This window comes from Carassius carassius, chromosome 44 (assembly GCF_963082965.1).
Source record: "Carassius carassius chromosome 44, fCarCar2.1, whole genome shotgun sequence".
NCBI lineage: Eukaryota > Metazoa > Chordata > Actinopteri > Cypriniformes > Cyprinidae > Carassius > Carassius carassius.
Window position 1 is genome coordinate 4,314,948 of NC_081798.1, and position 23,437 is coordinate 4,338,384.

General features: G+C 40.8%; 1 protein-coding gene across 6 annotated transcripts in view; it reads left to right on the forward strand.

The window, feature by feature from the left end:
- The first annotated feature begins 783 nt into the window (after nucleotides 1-783).
- The window catches only part of slc4a10a (solute carrier family 4 member 10a), a 48,352-nt gene continuing 25,698 nt past the window's right edge, over nucleotides 784-23,437 (forward strand). For 4 of the 6 annotated variants that reach the window (XR_009427456.1, XM_059538295.1, XM_059538291.1 and 1 more), the window contains exons 1-3: nucleotides 784-919; nucleotides 4,987-5,013; nucleotides 23,029-23,110. Coding sequence is in view for 5 of the 6 variants with exons in the window: in XM_059538295.1 (XP_059394278.1) it covers nucleotides 872-919; nucleotides 4,987-5,013; nucleotides 23,029-23,110 (157 nt within the window). In the remaining variant the exon portion in view is untranslated. Of the gene's footprint in view, nucleotides 920-4,986; nucleotides 5,014-6,821; nucleotides 7,104-23,028; nucleotides 23,111-23,437 lie in introns of those variants that run through there. The other 2 variants (XM_059538292.1, XM_059538293.1) reach the window with 2 other exon arrangements.

Consider the following 23,437-nt stretch of genomic DNA (forward strand, 5'->3'; position numbering starts at 1 on the left):
TGGAACATGCCCATAGTAGCTAGTCATGTATCCTGATATTGAAATCTTACTTAGACTTAATTCATAAAGTCATAAGTAAGTAAAGTAATATATATATATATACCATAATATATAACTTATGACTTTGAGTTAAGTCTAAGTAATATTTCAATATCAGAATACATGACTTAAATGACTTATAAGTTTTATATATATATATAACTTATGACTATGAATTAAATAGTATAGTAGCCTATATATATATATATATATATATATATATATATATATATAGTCGTTTTAAAAAAACATAAATGAATATACACGTTATATCCTACTTAAAAATGTAGGCTACAGTATAGTAAAATATACAGTATCCCACTAGCCCTATATAATTTTTTTTTAAAAGACTATAAAAAGTGAATATTTTTAGGAAATCAGCCTTTTTTGATTCAGTGATAGGCTATTAAAACATTTTTGACTAAATTAAGTCCATATAATTTAGATGGTAAACCAGAGGCATTTTTTGAACTCAGCGCGCTCTAGAAACGATATTCTCACATTTAGTAAACCGAAGCCTCAAGTGTCCGTTTGCCCCCAGGACTATTTGTCCCCGTTTGTCCTACGTTTATCTAAAACTCCCGGTGGTTTCCGTTAACTCACGTGCTGCCGGTCGCAGCTGCGTCACGCGAGCGCAAACGACACGCGCAGAAGGAGCGCAGGCAGCGCGCGCGAGTGAAGAAAGAAGGGGGGAAAACGACGGTTAGGCTACTACACCGCCACCGAAACCGCGTCAACATACAGTACATGACGTTTTCTCTACGTTCCGAGCAATATCTCAGAGACGAACCCTTCACAGAAGAACAAGACGGAGTAAGGCAGAATATCAGGGATGGATGTGAAAGATCAAGGAGCGCAGATGGAGCCGCTGCTTCCTGCGGTAAGAACCTGTTTTATCTTTCGTTGTAGGATCCGTCAGTGAGGAACAATGCGAGATGCCGTGGAGGAAAACGGGTTTCGGTGGTTCGAGCCCATTATGGCCATCAGACAATGTGTTTTAATTATTCATTGCACCTCTAATACAGACTCATTTCCCGGGAAAATGGCTTCACATTCAATGGAAACGCCGTTTGTAGTGTGACTAGTTCACACCGGTTTCCGTGGATTATACATTTAATTACACACGTTTAGTAATGTGTAATGACAGACAGTATGGGGTTCAGATGCATGCATGTGCGTTCAGCATTCTCAGGAGTTTCTTACGTCAAACTTACCCACCATTAGTCTTGAATTTGATGAGGCCTTCACGTGTGACATTTGATTTCAGCTGTTCATAAAACATAAAAAACAAACATAAAAATCACCAACAATATTTATTTATTTTCATGATTATGGAGCAGATTATCGATTAACAAAGACAAAAATGACAAATTGGCATGGTTGCTTCAGCAAATTATTTTTATTGTTAACAGTTGGTTAGGTTTAGTGATTGTCACATAATTTCGTTCTGCAGAAATGTCGCAACTGGCACGTTTTTCCAACGTTTTGGATAGTTAACCAAAAAATGAAAATTCTATTATTATTTACTGATATCATTTCGCATAGTTTTTTCCCTATAGAATATGAAAGAAGATATTTAAAAAAAATGTCTACAGTTTTTGTCAATACTGTACAGACAAAACCAGTTAAAATGTGCTTCAAAATATCTATACTTTGTATAAAGAAAGTCATAAAGGTTTGGATTGACATGGGAGTCCAGAATTGGTTTACAGCCCAAACACTTGATTAATCACAGCATATTTCATGGCTTTTCCAGCCTGTGTTTCATAATCTGTTGATGAAGTGACCCCAAAATAAGCAGCACTCTCTAGCCTCTTACTGTAATTGCTTTTCATCCATGTAAAAAAAAATTGATTGGATCAACCTAAAAAAGCAACAGCCATCTTAACATGGGCTCAGAGCCAGAGTCTCTGCTCCTTCATCACTGACAGTTTGGTGCTGGAGTTAAGAAGAGTTGGCCCATTCTATAGATTCTGCCATCCCTTCAGTCTTAAGCAAAGAAACACACACTCACTCGGCTCCTCAGAAGATATTCACAGCCATACACACTGTGTTTGTGGTGTGCATTCCTGTCTAATCCCTTACGTGCACATTTCAAAGGTTTCCAGACTTTGCTAAGATGGTGTACACTTACAAAATCCTTAAGTACAGTTTGTGAATATTCAGCAGCAAAGTGTTATCAGTCACTTCCACCATTTGGACACCGATTTGAACTTTATCCATTCACTAAATTCATTTAAAATAATCAATAAAAAATAGAGTTTTAGAACAGTGTAGTGCAAGACAAAAAGCAGATGCTGATCTCAAAAGTACACCAAGAGAGTATTCATAGTGTTTAGGAATGTATTGGAAGTTTCCATTCAGGATTTGGGCCAAAATCAAATCATATTGTCAGGAATCAAGCTTTTAATGACTAATAAAATGCAGCACTGCTTAGTAAAAACAGGCAAAAAGGGGGAAATTTACTTTATTATATTGTTACAATTTAAAATAACTGTATTCAGGTAAAAAAAAAAAGTAATTTATTTTAGTGATGGCAAAGCAAAATTTTTAGCATCATTATGCCAGTCTTCAGTGTCACATGATCCTTCAGAAATAATTCTAATATGTTAATTTGTCGCTCAAGAAACCTTTATTATTATTATTATCAATGTTGGAAATAGTTGTGCAGCTTAATATTTTTGTGTAAACTGTGATAAAAAAAATGTTTTTCAGGTTCAGCATTTTGTTACCATGTCTTGGTCACGTTTTTTTTTTTTCAATTTAATGGATCCTTGCTTAATAAAAGTATTAATTTATTTACAAACAATCTTGATCCCAAACTTCTGAATGGTAGTGTACTGCCCCAGTTAAGTTAAAAGTCTTTATTTATTTATTTATTTATTTTTAGATTATATATGGCATAAAGACTGGAAAACTGAATAACATGTTGAAATGGTTGAAGAATGCTGCTCAAATCTAAAATCTAAAAAATAAGAATATATTTTTTTGTGATCTTTTGGCTGACTGAGGGACAGATTGAACCCATCAACACTGGGATGGCAGAGATCCAGCGGTCGGTTGAATTGTTTCTGATGTGCTGGTTGAATCAACTGGGCTGGTACATTTCACTGTAGCTCTCAATGTGAGCTGAACTGATGCCAGTGATCTGAGTCCCAGAGGGCTTTTTCTGACCATCAAGGCACTGCCCGCTTAGCTGCAGCTGGTGCCCTGAATGCTGATGTGTGTGTGATAAAACAGGTCAAAGAAGAGTAAATAATCTTTGTCTATCAGCCTTAACACAGGAATTAGTACATTTTTTATGGTTTGTAATGTTCCTTCATCTGATCTTCTGAATCATGTGTTGAGTCTTTAATTCTGTGGTTAATATTTTAGAACAGTGAAATCAATAAAAACCAAAATGAGAGTTTTGTGGGTTTTAGTGCATGTCTGCTAACATTAAGAGCATTTATATTTTAGTAAAACTTGACAGAAGTGTCTTTCTGTGAATATACAGGTGCATCTCAATAAATTAGAATGTTGTGGAAAATTCATTTATTTCAGTAATTCAACTAAAATTGTGAAACTTGTGTATTAAATGAATTCAATGCACACAGACGGAAGTAATTTAAGTTTTTGGTTCTTTTAATTGTGATGAAACCCACCAATTCACTCAATAAATTAGAATATGGTGACATGCCAATGAGCTAATCAACTCATAACACCTGCAAAGGTTTCCTGAGCCTTCAAAATGGTCTCTCAGTTTGGTTCACTAGGCTACACAATCATGGGGAAGACTGCTGATCTGACAGTTGTCCAGAAGACAATCATTGACATCCTTCCCAAGGAGGGTAAGCCACAAACATTCATTGCCAAAGAAGCTGGCTATTCACAGAGTGCTGTATCCAAGCATGTTAACAGAAAGTTGAGTAGAAGGAAAAAGTGTAGAAGAAAAAGATGCACAACCAATCGAGAGAACCGCAGCCTTATGAGGATTGTCAAGCAAAATCGATTCAAGAATTTGAGTGAACTTCACAAGGAATGGACTGAGGCTGGGGTCAAGGCATCAAGAGTCACCACACACAGACGTGTCATGGAATTTGCTGAACCACAGACAACATCAGCGGCGTCTTACCTGGGCGAAGAAGGAGAAGAACTGGACTGTTGCCCAGTGGTCCAAAGTCCTTTTTTTCAGATGAGACCAAGTTTTGTATTTCATTTGGAAAACTAGGTCCTAGAGTCTGGAGGAAGGGTGGAGAAGCTCATAGCCCAAGTTGCTTGAAGTCCAATGTTAAGTTTCCACAGTCTGTGATGATTTGGGGTGTAATGTCATCTGTTGGTGTTGGTCCATTGTGTTTTTTGAAAACCAAAGTCACTGCACCCGTTTACCAAGATATTTGGGAGCACTGCAAGCTTCATTCTGCTGACCAGCTTTTTGGAGATGCTGATTTCATATTCCAGCAGGATTTGGCACCTGCCCACACTGCCAAAAGCACCAAAAGTTGGTTAAGTGACCATGGTGTTGGTGTGCTTGACTGGCCAGCAAACTCACCAGACCTGAACCCCATAGAGAATCTAAACAAGAGACCAAAATATGCAAATTTTTCCCAGTCAAAAATCACCAGCCTACAAAAGTTGCTCAGAAAATATCTTGTCTTGGTATATGATTATCAAACATTGGATTTAATCTTTTTATCAACAAATTTTTGTTCAGTTAGCACAGGTTTTGGTTTCAAGATGGGGGAAAAAAATCACAATCAGTACAAAAATGACTATAGTTGTTATACCCTGTATGCAAAATGACCAAAACGCAGCATTAATGTTCAGGTTTTTTATGCATATGCTTTAAAAAAAACCAATTGTGTGTAGGTTGTAAAAGTCTGAGCTTGTTCTGACTGTAATGATGTGTGTCGTGTAAATACTCAGAGATGGTGCGAGTGTTTTTATTGCTTTTCTGCTCCTCTGCAGGTTCAGAGTCCTGCTAGTGATAACAGGGTGAGTCCCAGTTCTTCATTTCCTATGTTATGCTTTTCAAAGCATGCACACAATGCAGTGGACTTTGGATTTAATTACTGTTTTGTTTCCGAGAGTGAGTGTCTGGTTTTCATGCATCCAAATGATGCGATTCATTGTGACTTACTGTCAGTCAATTTTTAATGTCTCCATGTGAGACTGATGCCGCTTGACTGGATATTTGTAGGCATGCAGTGAAGCTTGTCCCTAGCTGTTAATTCAAATCTCCATCCACAAGTTTTTAGTCACCGGGAGAGTTTAAGAGGTATTGAGATGTTTTAAGCACCAATCTTTGTTTAGTCTAGAGCGGCTGTGAACCTAGAGAGAGAGGACAGCATGTAGTGTTGATCATATATTGACCTGGAGAGGAGCCAGTGTGAGCAGATGGTGTGACCGGGGGAAGCATGCTGCTCTGGAGGACATAGAACTCTGAGGCTACATCCACACGAAGCCAGAGCTTTCCCTATCACAATCTTTTTTCCCCCCCTCGTCTTAAGAAATATCTACATACACACGAAACCACGAAACTACATGCCAGACCAGTTTGTGGCACTGTAATTCTGCCACAGAGATACACTAAAAACGGAGAATAATTTATAATAATTTATTAAATTATTTTTATTAGAAGAAGACTTGAACTATACACATTAACCTTGCAAGGTGCATACAAACGAAAATGGAAAAAAAACATTTATTAATCTGTATTAATGTTAGTTAATAAAAAGACAATCGTTCAGTGTTTGTTCATGTTGTTATTGCCGTTATGTGACATAGCAGGATGTGGGATGATGACATCATTTCACTAAAAAAAAAAAAAACGCAAGACTGTCGTTATCCACTCTGGGACCCGATTTCAAAAAATAGCAGTTTCACTCTTCCAAAACGCTGGATCCATCTGAACGAAACGCCAATACGATACAATGTGTTTCCATTATAAAGCTAAACATGTCTCCGTGTTGATGGGGCCCGAGACGAGAGATTTATAGGACTGCATGCTCGATTTATCACTTTAATAACCAAACACACCCTGCTTAAAAGCCCTCAGTGCTTGTGGGAATGTTAACATCCAAGAGCTGGTTTGTCAAATGATGCGCCTGAGAGGTTTGCTGGAAATGTTGATTCTGAAGAAAGAGAAAGTTAGTAGGACATCGGTAAAATAGTCAATGTGACATCATTGGTAACTGTAGTTTTATGAAGCTATGAGAATACTATTTTGTGGTGGCAGACTGAGCCAGATGAGAATAAATTGCTTCATAAAATTGCGGTTGAACCACTGATGTCGCATGGATTATTTTACCGATGTCCTACTACTTTTCTGGGCCTTGAACGTGTCAGTTGTGTTGCTCTCTATGCAGGTTCAGAAAGCTCTTAGATTTCATCATATATATCTTGGAATGACAAGAGGGTGAGTAATTAATGCAGAATTAGCATTTTTGGGTGAACTATCTCTTTAAATTAAATTCTGAGAGGCACACAAACAGAAAATGAAGACTTTTACGTGTAGACCTTGGATATTGGAATGTGTGTGTGGGCAAAATCTTAAAACTGATTCTAATAGAACAAAAAACTTAATATTATAAACATATAGCCTGGCTGCTAAAAAGTAAACGGCACTCCGTATGTCCTTAAACAGCTAAAGGCTGAAACACTACATTTCCCATTATGCACAAGACACATTAGGATGTTGAAGTTTTAGCTGTAATGCAGAGAGGAGGGAGCTCAGAGCTGCACGCACCATCCAAAACACTCACACACAGAGCGTGAATCACTGAGCCAGTCCACACAGCCAGTGATGTCGGCGCTCTATTCTCCACTCCCATTGGTGGACAGACGCCTGTCAAACACAGGCTGCACGTCTCGTTCTCAACAGTTGGACAACACAGCCTCAGCGAACAGGGCTCCCACCGTGTCAGAAGGGGAAGCGCGGTGAGAGGTGCGCAGAGGAACCTCAGCTGCTCTTTAGTGTGTCCTCTCCACACATTTCCTCTCCTCGGGATAAGGGACGGTCATCGGGACTCGCTGCAGACAGCATGCAGCACAGATCTTCAGAGAATACTGGCTTAAACTGTCAGGTAGGATGGAATGTCCCGAGATCCTGGTGTCTTTGTCCTTGAGAGTGTTTGTGTGCATCTGTTGAGACGTGGTTGATTCAGCATTGGATTCTTGTTATATAATGGCTAAAGATGCCTTTTTCATTCTGGTTGTTACCTTCTCCTACACGCTTACTCTCAATCTTCCTGTTTGCATGTTCTTGGAGCTATTTTAGTACCTCCTTCCCACGGTTTCTCCGTTTCTCGTATTTTCCTCTCTCTCCTCGTGTCCTTTTCATCTTTCAGCTCTGAGGGAAAGGAATTGTATTTGGTTGTCGGAGGGGAGGAGTCTAATTCATTGCGCTTCTCAATTCTCAATTGCGCTTTAGAAGGAATAATGGAGCAGATGTGTGTGTAAATGCGAGGACATAAATAGCATATACTGAGTGAAAAATGGAGGACGACAAGGTCAGAGGAGGAAAACATCATTCTCAAATATTTAGGTCGATGTGGAACGAAGCTGTAAATCTGTGTTTTAATTTGCTGATGAGGCATGGGCTGTTTGTGTGAGCATAATGCTAGTGTATGCCGCTTTCAACTCTCTGGAAGGATGCTGATGCTGATCCTTCCATTGCCATGGTAACCGTAGCCATCTGTAGGGACCAGTCCCGCCACTCTCAACCAATCGAACGGCTTGGATCCCATTCATCCCCCTTCAGCCTCTTCAGCTACCCCAATAATCCCCTCTCTCACCGCTCATGGTCATTCCTGTGCAATCACATGGTTTTGATGGCTTACATGCAGGGCAATCTCTGGGACAGACGAACAGAGTGGATGAATAACGTGACCGATGGCTGGTGACATGCTGTTCTGTTTCGGTTGTTTAAAGGGTCTGGCATCATGATCTTCTATGAAAAAGACTGCATGCAGCAAATGCACGTTATCATTTAATAAAGTTTCATAGGCAGAACTGGGTCACAAGGCACCGTGATCCAGAAAACTGCATGCAGAGCTTTGTGTGCTGGAGAAGATTAACAGGAAGTGATAACATTTCGGTGTACAAAGACTTGTTTGCGGCAAATCCAATGTGACTAAGCGAGACAAAATTATAAAAAGACCACACCAAAATGATTTGTGCTGCTTCCGTTGTTAAATATTCAACAATATTGGTTAATATCAGTGTTATTTGCATAGTTTTTTCATTTTGAATTACCTTTAATTTGTGTTTTTTTTTTCAAATGGTTTAATTTTGTAAAAATAATTTCTGTTTTATATCAGTTATTAATCTTAGTATTGAAATATATCAGTTAGTTGCCTAGGAATTTTTTTTATTTAAATGCCTCTAATAAGTATATTTAATTTGAACTTTATTTCAGATAACAAAATGTTTTGTAACAGTTTTACTTAACAATAACAATTAATTGTTAATCAATGGTTGATCTTTAAAGGGGTCATATGATGTTGCTAAAAAGAACATTATTTTGTGTACTTGGTGTAATGAAATGTGAAAAAAACTCATTATTTTCCACATACTGTGCATTATCGTTTCTCCTCTATGCCCTGTCTTTTTGAAACATGTAGATTTTTACAAAGCTCATCGGTCTGAAAAGTGAGGTGTCCAGCTATCCAGTACGTTGTGATTGGCCGAATAGCTCAAGCATGTGACGGAAATGTTACGCCCCTTATTATGCCGTGTATCCCGGCGCGCTAAGACAGAACATAAAAATTGAAATCGCATCATATGACCCCTTTAATTTAGTTAATCATTAAAACACCTAGGGCCCTATCATACACCCGGCGCAATGTGACGCAAGGCGCAGCGCAAGTATGTTTGCTAGTTTCAGTCCGGCGCCGTTCCCATTTTCCTGTCCAGCGCCACGTTGTTTAATTAGCAAATGCATTTGTGCTCATTTTTGCGCTCATGGGCGTGCAGGTCTAAAAAAGAGGTGTGTTCATTTTAAGGAGCTGAAAATAGACTGCGCCATAGACCAGCTCAAACCTTTATGTGGTTTCCATAATACATTTATTTAATAATTTTTTATTTATTTAATACATTTATTAAATAAGCTTAATCCTGCATTAGCCAATAATGGATCATTTCAGTACAATGTTATATAAGTTGTTTACAGAGATGCATTGTTTTGTTTAAAAATCATGCTTTTGTGTAATAAATTCTGATCTGCAATGAATATGACTTAAAGTCCCAATGACATTATCTGTATGCCCCTAACTTCCTGTTTTTAAAGGAAATGCATCAAAACTGCACTCCTTAAGCCTTTTTGTAGGGTCTTCAACTCAACATTTTTGTGTGTGTCACCTTTAAACTTCCTTTGTATGTTTATGCTGTACTTTCAAGAGAACATCGCCTGAAGGAGCCTCCAGGCCCTCAGCTTCAGTTCAGCCACAGTTGACTGGACGTTCCTCCTCAGAGGCGACTCTGTCTGCTCTGATTTTAGGAGTGAGAATCATTAGTCCAGGAGTATCTGATCTTCTTTCAACTCCTGCAGAGCCTTTAGGAGTTGTGATGAAATCGTGTTGCTATACATATCCCAGCACAACACTCAGCTTGTTGTAGTTTGGCGATTATTCCTCGCATTAATCTTCCTTGGTAACCCTGAGCATAAAGCGATCTGGCATCAATCTCCTAAAGTCTTAAAGTCGCTCATTACAGCTCACTCACTCTGGATGGAGCAAAAAAGCCACATCCGTCATGCACCATATATATACAGAGGTGGGTAGAGTACCCAATAACTGTACTCAAGTAAAAGTAAAAGTACTTCTAGAAATATTTACTCAAGTAAAAGTAAAAGTACTAGTCTTGAATAGTTACTTGAGTAAGAGTAAAAGAGTATCGGATAAAAAATCTACTCAAGTAGTTAGTTACTAGTTACTTTGGGTCATATATACTGAGCCTATTTTTATTTAGATATATAGATAAAAATGTATGTGTGCGTGTATAAATGTATATATTTCATCAGCCTTTACTCCAATTTATGTAATTTATTATAAAACCCTGTCTGTTTACTTAAGTAACAGATATAGGTGTCATGCCATAACATATTTTTAATACGACTGACTTTATATTAAATGTGAATTTAACATTGAAAGTTAATGTGATATAAATATTGTTACTTATCTTTCATTGTTCAGAAAGAGAGCAAATAACATTTACATTATTAAAGATAATTTTCACTGACAGTCTAGATTTCAATCACTCTCAGAAACTCCCATTAAAATCAGTGAAACTGTTAACACTGTGAAATCAATATCTTAATTAAAGATTCGTACACACATCTGCACTTTGTTGTTCCTGCGAGAGAATTCGCCAGAAAGAGGTATTCAGTCAGTGAGCGAGTGAAGGAAGCACCGGCATTTTAGCGATGACTCATCTGAACGCCTCTGATTGGCCAATGCTTTAATAAGCTCAAAAGAATCATGTGTGATTTGTTATAATGTGCAGCGCTGTATAAACGCATCTATCTCTGGCTCAGAGCCAGCAAGCAATCACAGATCTGAATTTAGCAGCTGATAATATGACTCGCTGAACGTACTTGCACCAGTGAGATTGTATTAAAATTAATAAAATCTTAATCGGCTATGTTTTGTCTTTTGGAAGCTGCATTCAACTTGACTCCCCTCTGTTATAAGCCACACACGTACAACAAACTAATGTCACAGTGGTATCGTGTACTGTAATCGAATGTAGCCCAAGTTATTACCTGTTAAACAGTAGACAGCACACGCGGTGTTCATCTAATAAGGATCTCCATCGCTAGCAAATAATAACCTTTGCAGATTTCAATTCAGTGCAGTTCCAGCCACGTTTTCAACGCTCTTTCTGTTCTTAAATGTTACAACCCCGAGTGAACCACTTTAGACGCTCAGCGCGTGCGGCAGGGAACTGAACGACTCATTCAAACTGATTCATGAACCAATTCACTCGTTTGCCAATTGGTTTGATCAAGCCTTTGAACAGAATTGACTCAAAAGAATGAATCATTCGCCAATGGGCATCGCTCATTGCCCAGAGAAAAGTAGACGGCGCGTTTGGCATAAACTGAAGCATTATAACATTTATTGCATTAAGATAAAGTAACGAGAGGAGCGTCGCCCACAGTAACGAAGTAAAAGTACAGATTTTTCCCCAAAAATTTACTCAAGTAAGAGTATAAAATAAACATCTTTAAATATACTCCGAAAAGTATTCGTTACCCCAAAAAATTACTCAAGTAAATGTAACGAAGTAAATGTAACTCGTTACTACCCACCTCTGTATATATATATGACATGACCTTTTAATACGCTATTAACCGTTGTGATCTAATGCTTGATCTGATGTCATCATAAAAACATGCATTTGATGAAGGATTACACATCCTCGTGTCCTCATAGTGCCTCTTTGTCTCAACACAGTTTGTGTTATTAGTGGAAAGAGTTGACTGAGGTCTCCTTAGATGCAGAGAGAAGACTTTGAGAATGCTATCAGGGCTGGAGAATGAAGATGTTGGTGTAAATTCAGATCGTAATTCTTACTGGAAAGCACAAAAAAGCCTTTCAGAGCAGGAACTCTTATTATTCAGTCTGCTGTCTGATGAGATCCATTGCTATTCAGGAATGTAGTGTGAATATACATGTACATGCACTTCTGCAGTTAATGGATGCTGTTTAGAGAATACGAACAGTTCTGGCTCTGGAATTTCCTGTAAGATGTCCAATCTCTCAGTAAAAAATGACTCTACAAACCACAGGAGTAAAATATATGGAAGCTTAACGCATTTGCAAAAACATTGGTCTTGTATTTCTGTTGATTTGTTTTGTACAGTATTGTTTGAACACAGAGGCAAAGAAACATGCATGTGGGTAGTATATATCCCTCATTCAACGTGTCTTTTCCATCGTTCCTCTTCTGCTTTTAACAGTGGCCTTCTTTGTCTTCGTTAAATGGGGCATGAGAGGACAGCAAGAGGGTGTCTCTGGAAAGGATGAAGTGCTGGAGATACTCTCCGGCTGCTGGAGATACATCTAAAGGCCTAAAGGCAGCTGTTATCTTCAGGTTCTGGGAGATGTTGGACAGCTAGGTTTTGGACTTGGAATCTTTAAACCTGTATAGTATTTTTTAATGTCAGATGTTCATATCTTAAGTGCTTTTTAAATTAATTAATTATTTAAAATAAAAATAAAAATAGTCAATATAAACATTTTATTTTATAATATTTTAAATCAAAATAGTCAGTTGAAAAAATAGAAAATTCTAATTTGGTGGTAAAGGGTTAAAAGTATTAAAGCATAGTGAGAAATTTTCCAAAGCAGTGGTATAATAATTTCTTGAACATTATTTTGTTCCATCAGACTCTCTCTCTCTCTCTCTTAATTCGGAATAACATGCATTGGCAAGTTGTGCACAAAAAGACCAAATGCATGTATATAACAAACAAAAAATGGTCAGTTCATTTTGATGTTGACTTAAGCAACATTCATGTCTTTAAGCCTGTGGAAATGCTGGTTTGTTTGTGTTTGTGGAAGACGGAAGGAATCTGTTTTTAAATATAAAATGAGGTCAGGACAGATTTTTTTAATATTTCATGGAAAAACTGCAGTGGGAATCATGGCTGATATAGTAAATCTCTTAAACTTCCTATGAAACTGCAATCACACAATTATATTTAGTATTTTCAAAATCATTATTCTGTTCATAGGCCTATATATATATATATATATATATATAAATTACAGGAAGTATTCATGCTCCCTGATCCAATTGCAATTGCAGTTGATTGATTTGCATATTATATCATGACAGCTTTTATATAAAAATTAAATAAATAAAGCTCTAAATTGCTCTGCTCTGTAAGAAACCTGCATGTGAGAGTGAGTGACCCCAATCCTTCCCCCACCTCTGTGCTGCATGTGTGTATGTAAATCTGTGTCCACATGTGCGAATCTGCTTCATCATTATTCAACTCGAGCAGCCACGCTCATGTGACTTGGCGTGCCGCTTCTGCTGAGAGTGAGAATGTCGAAAGGACATAAAATGGAATACAAAGAGAGGAAATGGATAAAGAAAAAAACAAAGTGTGAAAGATTAGGGATGATGAACGTGGGGGATCTTAGATATAATTTCACACCTCAGCTGCAGACAAGAAGCTGCTTATTAATATAAAGAGAATCAGGCCTGTGGGACACACCGTTAGCTTTCATTAGTGAGGTCTGAACACACAAGGGGGTGTGAATGTGTGTGCATGTGTGTTTTCACATGTTTGCACTGTTTTTTCCCCCTCCAAGTCTTTATGTTGTTATGTGTCGCACTAATGACGTGTGCGACAGACGTGTTAATGAGTTATCAGAATATCTGCACGTGTGTCCATCTCTTCCTCCAAGAACAAAATGGAGAGATTAGGGCTCATGTTGATGACATCACAGGCAGATTGAATGGAGCTTCCCATGAGCCTGCTGGGCTGAGTTGCCATGGTTATCTGTATAGATCACTCTGTATTCCCATTTATGGTTTCTTTGCACTCATGAGTGTGGCCACACACACACACATGCACGCATCACAGCTCAAGAAAAATGAGTCACCGAGGCAGTGATGCTCTGAGATTTCTTTTCTTTTATTAGACAAGCATCACTATTACTAATGTTGTGATTTAATGCATTGGGTGCAGCCCAGAGTCTGCATAGTAACTGCATTTAAAAATGCAACCACCCACAACATCCTAACAGCATTCTTTCATTTGAGAAAAACTATCGTCTTATCACACACAAACAGAAACTTAAAAAGACTTCACAGCTACCTTTTAAATGAAAAGTTTGGTTTAGCTTGAAGAAACTGTAACAGAAATATATTACTTAAAGGTGCAGTAGGAGATCTTGGTAAATGCTAACATTAGCCTGATAGCACTGAAAGTGTACGTCTCACCCTCCCTGCAATCGCCGTCTAAAGCCATGCCCCCCTGAACGCATTTATGCTCACAGACCATAATACCAGATACAACATTACTACAATAGGCTACATCAGCCGTTCCCAATTCCAGCTCATGTTCCGAAGTGAAGTAAACCCCTGCTCAGGGAGTAAGGAGCAATGAACACGGTGTAGGGATCATATTGATATACTAAAACTATTTTTTAAGGAATATTTACCAGAAAAATTACTTAACATAATTTATTTAGCAGACAAATGTAAATAAAACTGGGAAAAAAAAATTAATAAAATAATATATTTTTTAATATAAAATCAATTAAATAAAGATGCTTGTGATTAGGGATGTCCTGATCATGTTTTTTTTTTTTGATCCGATCCTATCCAAGTCATTGAATATTGAGAATCTGCTGATACCGATTCCCGATCCGATACTTGTGTAGCCTATTCCTAGTGTTTGATGCACAATTCAATTATATTAAAGTTATTTAAATCAATCCAACATATACAGAGTTGTGCTGAGAGTAAAAGTAATATGTCTATATGTTTATGTGTGTGTAATCAAATACTAGATACACTTTCTACTTTTGACAAAGCCGGCTGAACGTACTGTATCAGTGCATTCTCTTAAAGTGACAGCATTTTCTTAATATTAATCATACAGCAACAACAAGGAAATCACTCACTGCTCTTGATTGAGTTGCTTTTGTAATTTAAATAAATAAAAATCCTTAAAGGTGCAATGTGTATAGAAATGCAATATAATATACATAACTATGTTTTCAGAGGTGTATAAAGATCTTAATGAACCGTTATGTTTTTATTACCTTAGACCAGTGGTTCCCAAACCTGTCCTGGAGTACCCCCAACACTGCACGTTTTTTTTTGTCTCCCTAATTAAAAACATCTGATTCAACTCATCAGCTCATTAACCCATGTGATAATAAGCTGATGAGTTGAATCAGATGTGTTTAATTAGGGAGACAAAGAAAACGTGCAGTGTTGGGGGTACTCCAGGAACGGTTTGGGAACCACTGCCTTAGACTGAGCAATTTATATCTACAGACGCCAATGTAAATATCTAGTTAGAATAAATCAGTACCACTATAACCTAGAAAGAAATAGTGATGAGTGTTTCATCCATGTAGGATGACCTGTTTGAGGGTTAACAAAGCACAGTGCGATGTCTTCCATCCATACCATCCGCTCAGGTACAAGCGGATCATCTCACAGTCATCTTTGCCTTTAATATGAATTGCTTCACTTCTTCTGTGGGCCGTAGCCATATGCCACTCTAAAAATGTGCAACTGATTCTGTGCAAGCTGCTAAAGTGTATGAATGAGTTCTTCATCCAAACTGGAGTGTGGCTGATCTAGATTCTGAGCCAGAGGCTGGTGACTCTTTGTCTTTACATGCTACTAAAACAATGTCATTTATGTTCTGAGGACAGCTAGCGGCAGGCCACGTTAGTTGTCATGGAAACTGTCTGCTAAGGTTAGGCTCAGGCAGACGGCTGATTATTTTGGGATATCATCTGTTCGTGGTGTGAGAGGGAATAATTATTATTATACTGTTATTGCCACAGTATGGCATTTAGGAGTAAAACATGGCCTTTGGAAGTAGGCATATTCAGATATGGGGTGTGTGATAATGACAAAAAAAGTATATTGTAATATATTTTGGAATTTTCTCGATAGCTATAATTAGATGACTTTGGCAGGTTTAGGACTGCTGTGGACAGCTTTTGGCATTCTTCATTTTCTGTGCTGCAGTTCATTTGAAGCAGCAACAGAAATTAACTTTTGCAACAAGTTTTTTACTTTTTATGGACAATTTTTTTCTAACCTAATTAAATGTATGCAGCATCTTTTATGTCAAATTCCTAAATTTAAAGGGTTAGAAAAAAGAAAATTATGATATTATTGTAGATGATAATATATATCATACACCCTTATTCAGATACAGCTATTCCCTGTACTCGAAAAATCATTGTATATAGTAGGCAAAAAGAGTATTTGAGCTGATTAATATTTCTGAATTCTTAGTATTCATAAAACAGTTGGATGTAAAGTACCTGGATCTGGCATGATTCTGAAGTGTGCATCTGATGGTCACTTTAGTATCCCATTAGGCCAGGATTTGTGAATGGCAGTGATGTAACAAAACTAACACCATAGATCATCTGACAATGACAACATGGCAGATGTACCATGTCAGAATTTCAATTATACTACACACTATTACTCTATACACTGTAGAACACACTTATTTAAATGTTGCTAAGCAATTTTCAAACCAGATGTTGTAACTACTACACAGTATTCAATTTCAGATGCAGCATTTGTCTGAAAGAAAATAGATTAAACCAGCATTTGTTAAAGGTTCCTGGTTTTAAAATAGTCAAGTAGTACTGCATTGAATGCTAACAACCAATAATATCAATAAGATGAGTGAGAAATTGATAGTTCTGTCTAAAGGTCGACTGATATATCGCTCGGCCGATATTTGTCATTTTTTATATATCGGCATCGGCCGATATCCGTGTTTAGTAGCGCCGATTTAAAGTCAGGCATGTCGGCGGGCAGCCCCGTGTTATTGTTGCAGTGGAAAGTGCTGCTGTGCATGTGAAGGACCCCAAGCCAAAACTTTTGGAAGATTCAACAACAGTCCTTGGGAGATAAAGGTAGTCAGAGAATCACACTCTGTAAATGGGGTGGAGAAGTTGTCAGCTCTTACAAACACTGCAGCATGATTGAGGGCACCGTTACTCCGCCCCGCTCACAGACAGCACCGTGCTCGGAGAGACAGCTGTCCTGGAGCTGCCCAGAACCGTGAATCACATGGTTTGATGCAGACAATAGCCAGGTTTCCATCCAACTCATTTGCATTTAGGGATGTCAATATTCAATCATTTCCATGATCGATCGACGTTTAAATTAACGATCAATTAGTAACCTTAATGCTGCGAAATGCGTCTGCAGCGGTATTATTATTATGTGAAAAGCCACTTGGAAAAAAAAGCTTTCTCAACCGAATTAAAGGGGTTTAAGTCTGAATAAAATGCTAATAGCAGGACTGTAAAATGAATATATGTGATTTATGATCATTTGATAAAATGAAGAGAGCGCGCCATACGTTAGAGATCATTTTACTTTGTTGACTGTTTCCCATCAAGGAGACCGCTGAATGCGCCTCTTTAAATGGTTTTGTGGTGCTCGTTGTTGTATTTTAACATGCAATTGCAATGTTTTCAAATGACAATATAGTATTAAAAATAAAATGATCCCAAACGTAACTGTGGCGCTTGTGGCTGTGCTGCGCAGTCAGTGAACCGCTTTTTCACATCAAACATTTTATGCAAGCATTACGACCAGTACTTTTTTTTGTTTGATCCTGTTCTGCAAAATATTAGATTTAGAATTTTTGCGTTTCGCTAGGCCTATTTGTTTTAAAAAATCCTGCATTTACAGAGCATTAGATCGAGACGCATGAGTGCATGAGTGCGTGCATACGAGGACGAGCGAGCGCGGGTTTGGATGTATTTGGAGGTTATTGCTCACGTCTCGTTCTGCACAAATCATTTTTTTAATGTAAACTAGACGGAAAAGATCATCCTCTTCACATGAGCAAAAACGTCCTTGGCATAACAGCAGAGTGGACTGGTATTACTACGGTCTATTTAAACTGACCAGTGTAACCTTTAAAATGTTTGATTATCTGTACTTTATTTTAATAATAAACAGACGGCGATGTAAGTTTGAAATTAGAATGCACTTTAGATGTTCTGTGTCATTTATACCAAACACAAATGTTGCTGGTTGCTAGTGTGTTTGCAGCACTACTATTATATTTTTTTATATATATATTTTATTTTTTGTATTTTTCAGTTTAATTGATTTTTATTTATAAAATTTTATTTATTTTATTTAAATGTATATTTAAGTTTACATTTATGTTCCGACAAACTTGAAAAATTCTGCTTAATAAATGCTCTAAAACCTTTTTGTAAATGACTGACTTTCTGATTGACTTCTGTCTGTGCTCAATAAATGATGATAAGTTTAGAAATGTTGTGCATCCACTTATTATTAGTGTGACATTTTAGCATTCAAATGAAGGGGAAAACTTCAAGATACCAGCCCTAAAAATCGGCAGCACATATCGGAAATCGGCTGACCCTGAACTCTAAACATCGGCATCGGCTATAGAAAAACCCATATCGGTCGATCTCTTCTGTCATGACAACTCTTGGAAAGTGTAGCATGTACACGACAATGTTAACATGTTTGGTTTTGGTGGAATAGATCTGCTCTGCTGCTGTGTATGTGTGAAGCTCTGCTTGCCATATGCTTTGCCGTATTTCATAGAATAGATTGTAGGATAAGTTAACTGTTAGTTCCTTTTCAGGAACTCGAGCTGCGTCGAAAAGCTTTTGGGGAACGTCCCTGACGAGACTGACTCTGAATATCGTGTGTGTGGTGAGTGGGGCGGGGCCGAGGGACGTGGGAACACGAGTGAGGCCGGCAGTGATTGGGCAAATCAGTGGCACCTGCGGCCCACCGCCGGTCTCGAGTCCCACGTAGGAGATGGAAGGATATAAAACTGGAGCGACGACAGTGAAGGACGAGAGAGGACCAGGCCTGGGCTTTTAGTTGTGTTTTGGTTTTATTTTGTGCGCACCAGTCGTCCGTGAGGGGCTGGTGCGCTGTTTTGTGTTTATTTTGAAATTAAAATGTTGTTTGATTGTCCGCCGGTTCCCGCCTCCTTCTTCCGGATGAATATGAAAGGTTTAATTCATTACAGTGTGCAATCAGTCCATCGGAAAGGCGTGACGTCACGGGCGGGGTGACGTAGCGACCAGGAAGCTATAAAAGCACGTGCCGTGCAGCTGGCTTCAGTTTTGAATCTGTCAGCAAGCGCTCTGTGTGTGCATGTCAAAAGTCTGTCCTGTTGGTCCTATTTATTGTTGTCTGTCCCTTAGCTTAAAAAAGATCGCTAAAACAGCTCAATATGCCTAAGCAAAAGCAAAGGACCAAACATTTGAAGGGCGATTCCAAGCCACGTTATAGATTGTGTGTTCCTCCCTGCCCTCGCTACATTACGAGCGGGGATACACACAGGCTGTGCGTGGCTTGCCTGGGATCGAAGCACGCTGAGTCGGCTCTCGAGGGGGCCGACTGTCCACATTGCGAACGATTGCCAATGCGGACGCTTCGATCCCGGAGGGCTCTCTTCGAGGAGGGAGCCTTCACCAGCGTTCCTCGCGGTGCTGGCCCCGCTTCTGCCGAGGCAGAGCGGCTGCTGCACTCGTGGGGTTCGCAGGTGGATCTGTCAGAAGGAATGGAGACGGGCCAGTCCTTATCTCCTTCCTCATCTGCCAGATCCGGCGCCCAAACCCTGGGTTCGGAAGCACGCTCGTCGGTTTCTTCCCCCCAGGGTGAGGGATCAGCTCTTCACCTCTCGTCCTCCGAGGAGGTCGATGTGGAGACTGTTGCTGGGGATTCGCCACCCCTGTCACCCCAGTATGAGGAGCTTTTGGAGGTGGTCACGCGTGCAGTAGATAAATTAAAAATCGACTGGCCTGCTGAGAAACAAACTGAGCCGCAGAGAAGCAAATTAGACGAACGCTTTCTGCGGCCGAAGCAACCACCTCCACGTCGGAGCCTTCCGTATTTTCCCGATCTCCATGATGAGTTATCGAGATCGTGGAACCACCCGTATTCGACCCGCCTCTTTGGCCCTGATTCACTATATTATGGCAACGTGATGGGGCTGGGAGAGCGTGGTTATAGAGCGATGCCACGGGTCTAACAGACGCTCGCGGACTATCTGTCACCCGGTTCGGCCTCGTCTCTAAAGGCTCCGACATTGCCCACTAAGCCGCTTCGAGTTACATCATCGCTAGTGGGCAAAGGTTATGTGGCAGCAGGTCAGGCTGGGGCGTGCCTTCATACTATGGCAGTCCTGCAAGCTTATCAGGCTGACCTGCTGAGAGATGTCGATGAGGGGGAGGGGATTAAGTCTGAAGATATTGAAGAACTCAGAAAGACCGCTGATCTCTCCCTCCGCGCCACTAAGGAGACCGCTCGCGCAATTGGGCGGATTATGGCAGCCTTAGTGGCCGCGGAGAGGCATTTGTGGCTGACCCTGTCAGAAATTAAAGAACGAGACAGGGTCTGCCTCCTGGACGCCCCGCTTCAAGCCTCGGGCCTGTTCGGCGACACAGTTAATACTGTCGTCGACAGGTTCCAGGAGGCACACAAGCAGGCGGCGGGGTTCCAGAGTTTCCTCCCTCGTCGCTCTCGTGGTGCATCTGGGCGGGAGATGACCACGCCACATACCGGCTCCTCACACCGGGAAGCGCAAAAACAGAGCGTCGCCACTCGTGCTCCCCCACGTCGGGACCGAGGGCAACGACACTCTGAGTCGGGGGCTTCTAGGGCAAAAACCGATTTAAGATCTGTCATCGAAGACCGGAAGTCCTCGACGAAAAGGTCCTGACGCCAGGATCCAAAGGGTAGCCCCTGCTGGGGTAGAGCGCGGTTCATCTCATTATACGGTGCCCGTCTCACCTCAGTACCCTCAGGAGGTCGGTCTGCCAACCCTGCCAGAGTTTCAGGGTGCAGCGGCCTCCAGCGAGCGCCACCCCCAGTTACTTCCGCCCGTGAGCGTAGCGGAGCTTTGATGCTCGCCGCCCCTTCGGGGGCCTCTTACACCAGAGGTCAGTCTCGAGAGACTGATTCCCTTAGTAGATTATTTAGCAGCGTGGAAGCTACTGCCAAATGTATCTCAATGGGTCCTGCGTACAATAGAAAGAGGCTATTGCATTCAGTTCGGTCATCCACCACCGAAGTTCAACGGGGTTACACCGACTGTGGTCGGCCCCCAGCAGGCTCTGGTTATGGAACAAGAAGTGAATACCCTATTAAGGAAGGAGGACATCGAGGTGGTCCCTCCTCTAGACAGGGAATCCGGGTTTTACAGCCGGTATTTCATAGTTCCAAAGAAGGATGGGGGGTTGCGTCCGATCTTAGACTTACGTCTCCTGAACCGCTCAGTTATGTCACTGAAGTTCAAAATGCTCACTGTCAACCAGGTTGTAGCTCAAATCAGATCCGAGGACTGGTTTGTCACAATAGATCTCAAAGACGCATACCTCCACATATCCATCCTTCCACAACACAGGAAGTTTCTGAGGTTCGCTTTCGGGGGCAAAGCTTATCAATATCGAGTACTTCCCTTTGGCCTCGCACTCTCACCCCGCACGTTCACGAAATGTATGGATGCGGCTCTGGTATCCCTCCGTATGCAGGGCATCCGCATCTTAAATTATATCGACGATTGGTTGATCCTAGCTCAATCAGAGCAGATGGCGGCTCGACATCGAGATGTCGTTCTCGCACACATGGGGGAGCTGGGTTTGAGACTAAACGCCAAGAAGAGTGTACATTCTCCAGTTCAGAGAACCACCTATCTAGGCGTAGTGTGGAATTCTAAGAGGGCACGATAATTCACCCTCGCCCGGAGTTGTGGAAGCTGTGGGTGTGGCCCCTGAGGGGGCACAGCTGTTAGCAGCTGGTCTCTCAACCGAGGTTGTTGAGACCCTACTCCAATCCAGAGCTCCCTCTACGAGGAAACTGTACGCCCTGAAGTGGAAGCTCTTCACTTCATGGTGCAGAGACCGCCAGCTTGACCCAGCAGACTGCCCAGTTGGTACAGTTCTGGAGTTTTTACAAGCCAGGCTCTCTGCGGGGTTATCCCACTCCACCTTAAAGGTTTACGTGGCGGCCATAGCTGCTTTCCATGTCCCTTTCAATGATCAGTCAGTGGGTAGACACCCCCTAGTTACACGTTTCCTCCGCGGTGCGCTGAGGCTGAGACCTCCAGTACGATCCCGTGTTCCCCCCTGGGATTTGGTTGTGGTTTTAGAGGCTCTTTGTAAAGCTCCATTCGAGCCAATACAAGATATCTCAGATAGACATCTGACACTTAAAACTGCCCTGTTACTGGCAATCACCTCACTAAAGAGAGTTGGAGATCTTCAGGCCCTTTCGGTGGCCCCTACTTACTTAGACTTTGCCCCTGGTATGGCCAAAGCATTCTTATACCCTCGAGCGGGTTATGTTCCGAAGGTTCCCTCTGTTACACCACAACCTATCGTACTGCAGGCCTTCTGTCCTCCTCCCTTTCGGGAGCCAGACCAAGAGAAGCTAAACTGTATGTGTCCAGTGCGAGCACTGGACGCATACGTCCACAGAGCTGCCCTGTGGAGAAAATCAGACCAATTGCTTGTTTGCTACGGTCCTTCTAACAAGGGTTCTCCTGCCACCAAGCAGACCCTTAGTCGTTGGATAGTCGAGGCTATCAACGTCTCCTATGAGTCCTCTGGTCTTCCCCCTCCTTTGGGGGCCAAGGCTCACTCTACTCGGGGTATGGCGGCCTCCAAGGCCTTCTCAGCAGGTGTGTCCCTCTTGGACATCTGCAACGCTGCGGGGTGGTCCACGCCCTCCACATTTGTCCGATTTTACGATCTTGACATGCGAGCCACGCCGGGCTCTTCTGTTCTCTCGTTTTAGCTGTGCTCTTTTGACTACACACTAGGCAGGGATTTGGAAGTCTGGCAGCGTGGGCACATCGTTCCCCAAAAGCGTTTCGACGCAGCTCGAGTTCCTGAAAAGGAACGTCTCAAGGTTACGTATGTAACCCTAGTTCCTTGAAGGAACGAGACGCTGCGTCGCAGAGCCATACTCCCGGCACCCCTGCCGGCGCTTGCTTCCCTACTCGAAGCTGAAGCCAGCTGTCCGGCATGTGCTTTTATAGCTTCCTGGTCGCTACGTCACCCCGCCCGTGACGTCACGCCTTTCCGATGGACTGATTGCACACGATATTCAGAGTCGGTCTCGTCAGGGACGTTCCCCAAAAGCGTTTCGACGCAGCGTCTCGTTCCTTCAAGGAACTAGGGTTACATACGTAACCTTGAGACGTTATCATCCATGAGAGAATTAATTTGTATGTGTGACTTTGTTTAATAAATGTTTTCTGTTTTGTAGAGAAACGATGAGGAAGCTGTGCTGGACAGGGGTGGGACTCGGTCCATGCTCAACACAAATTTCGAGAAAGAGGAGCTAGAAGGTAATTGAAGCTCATTACACACACACTCTAAACCTGGGAGTCAAACACACTGCCCAATGCATTAATATTTAAAAATAAAATTTAATTATGCTTTAAAAACATTATATGAAAACACAATATATTTATAATATTCTATTTTTAGCTTTTTTGTTGTTGTGTGCAATGTGCATCATGTAACTCAAATCTTAAAGCAGTAGAACATTTCTAAACCTTAGGTAAAATTGCAGCAAATACATATTAATTAGTGAAATTCCATCTTCTTTTTTTAGGTCTGAATTTGTGTTCAGATTATTAAGGCTAACGCTATCTAGCCAACAGCAATGAATT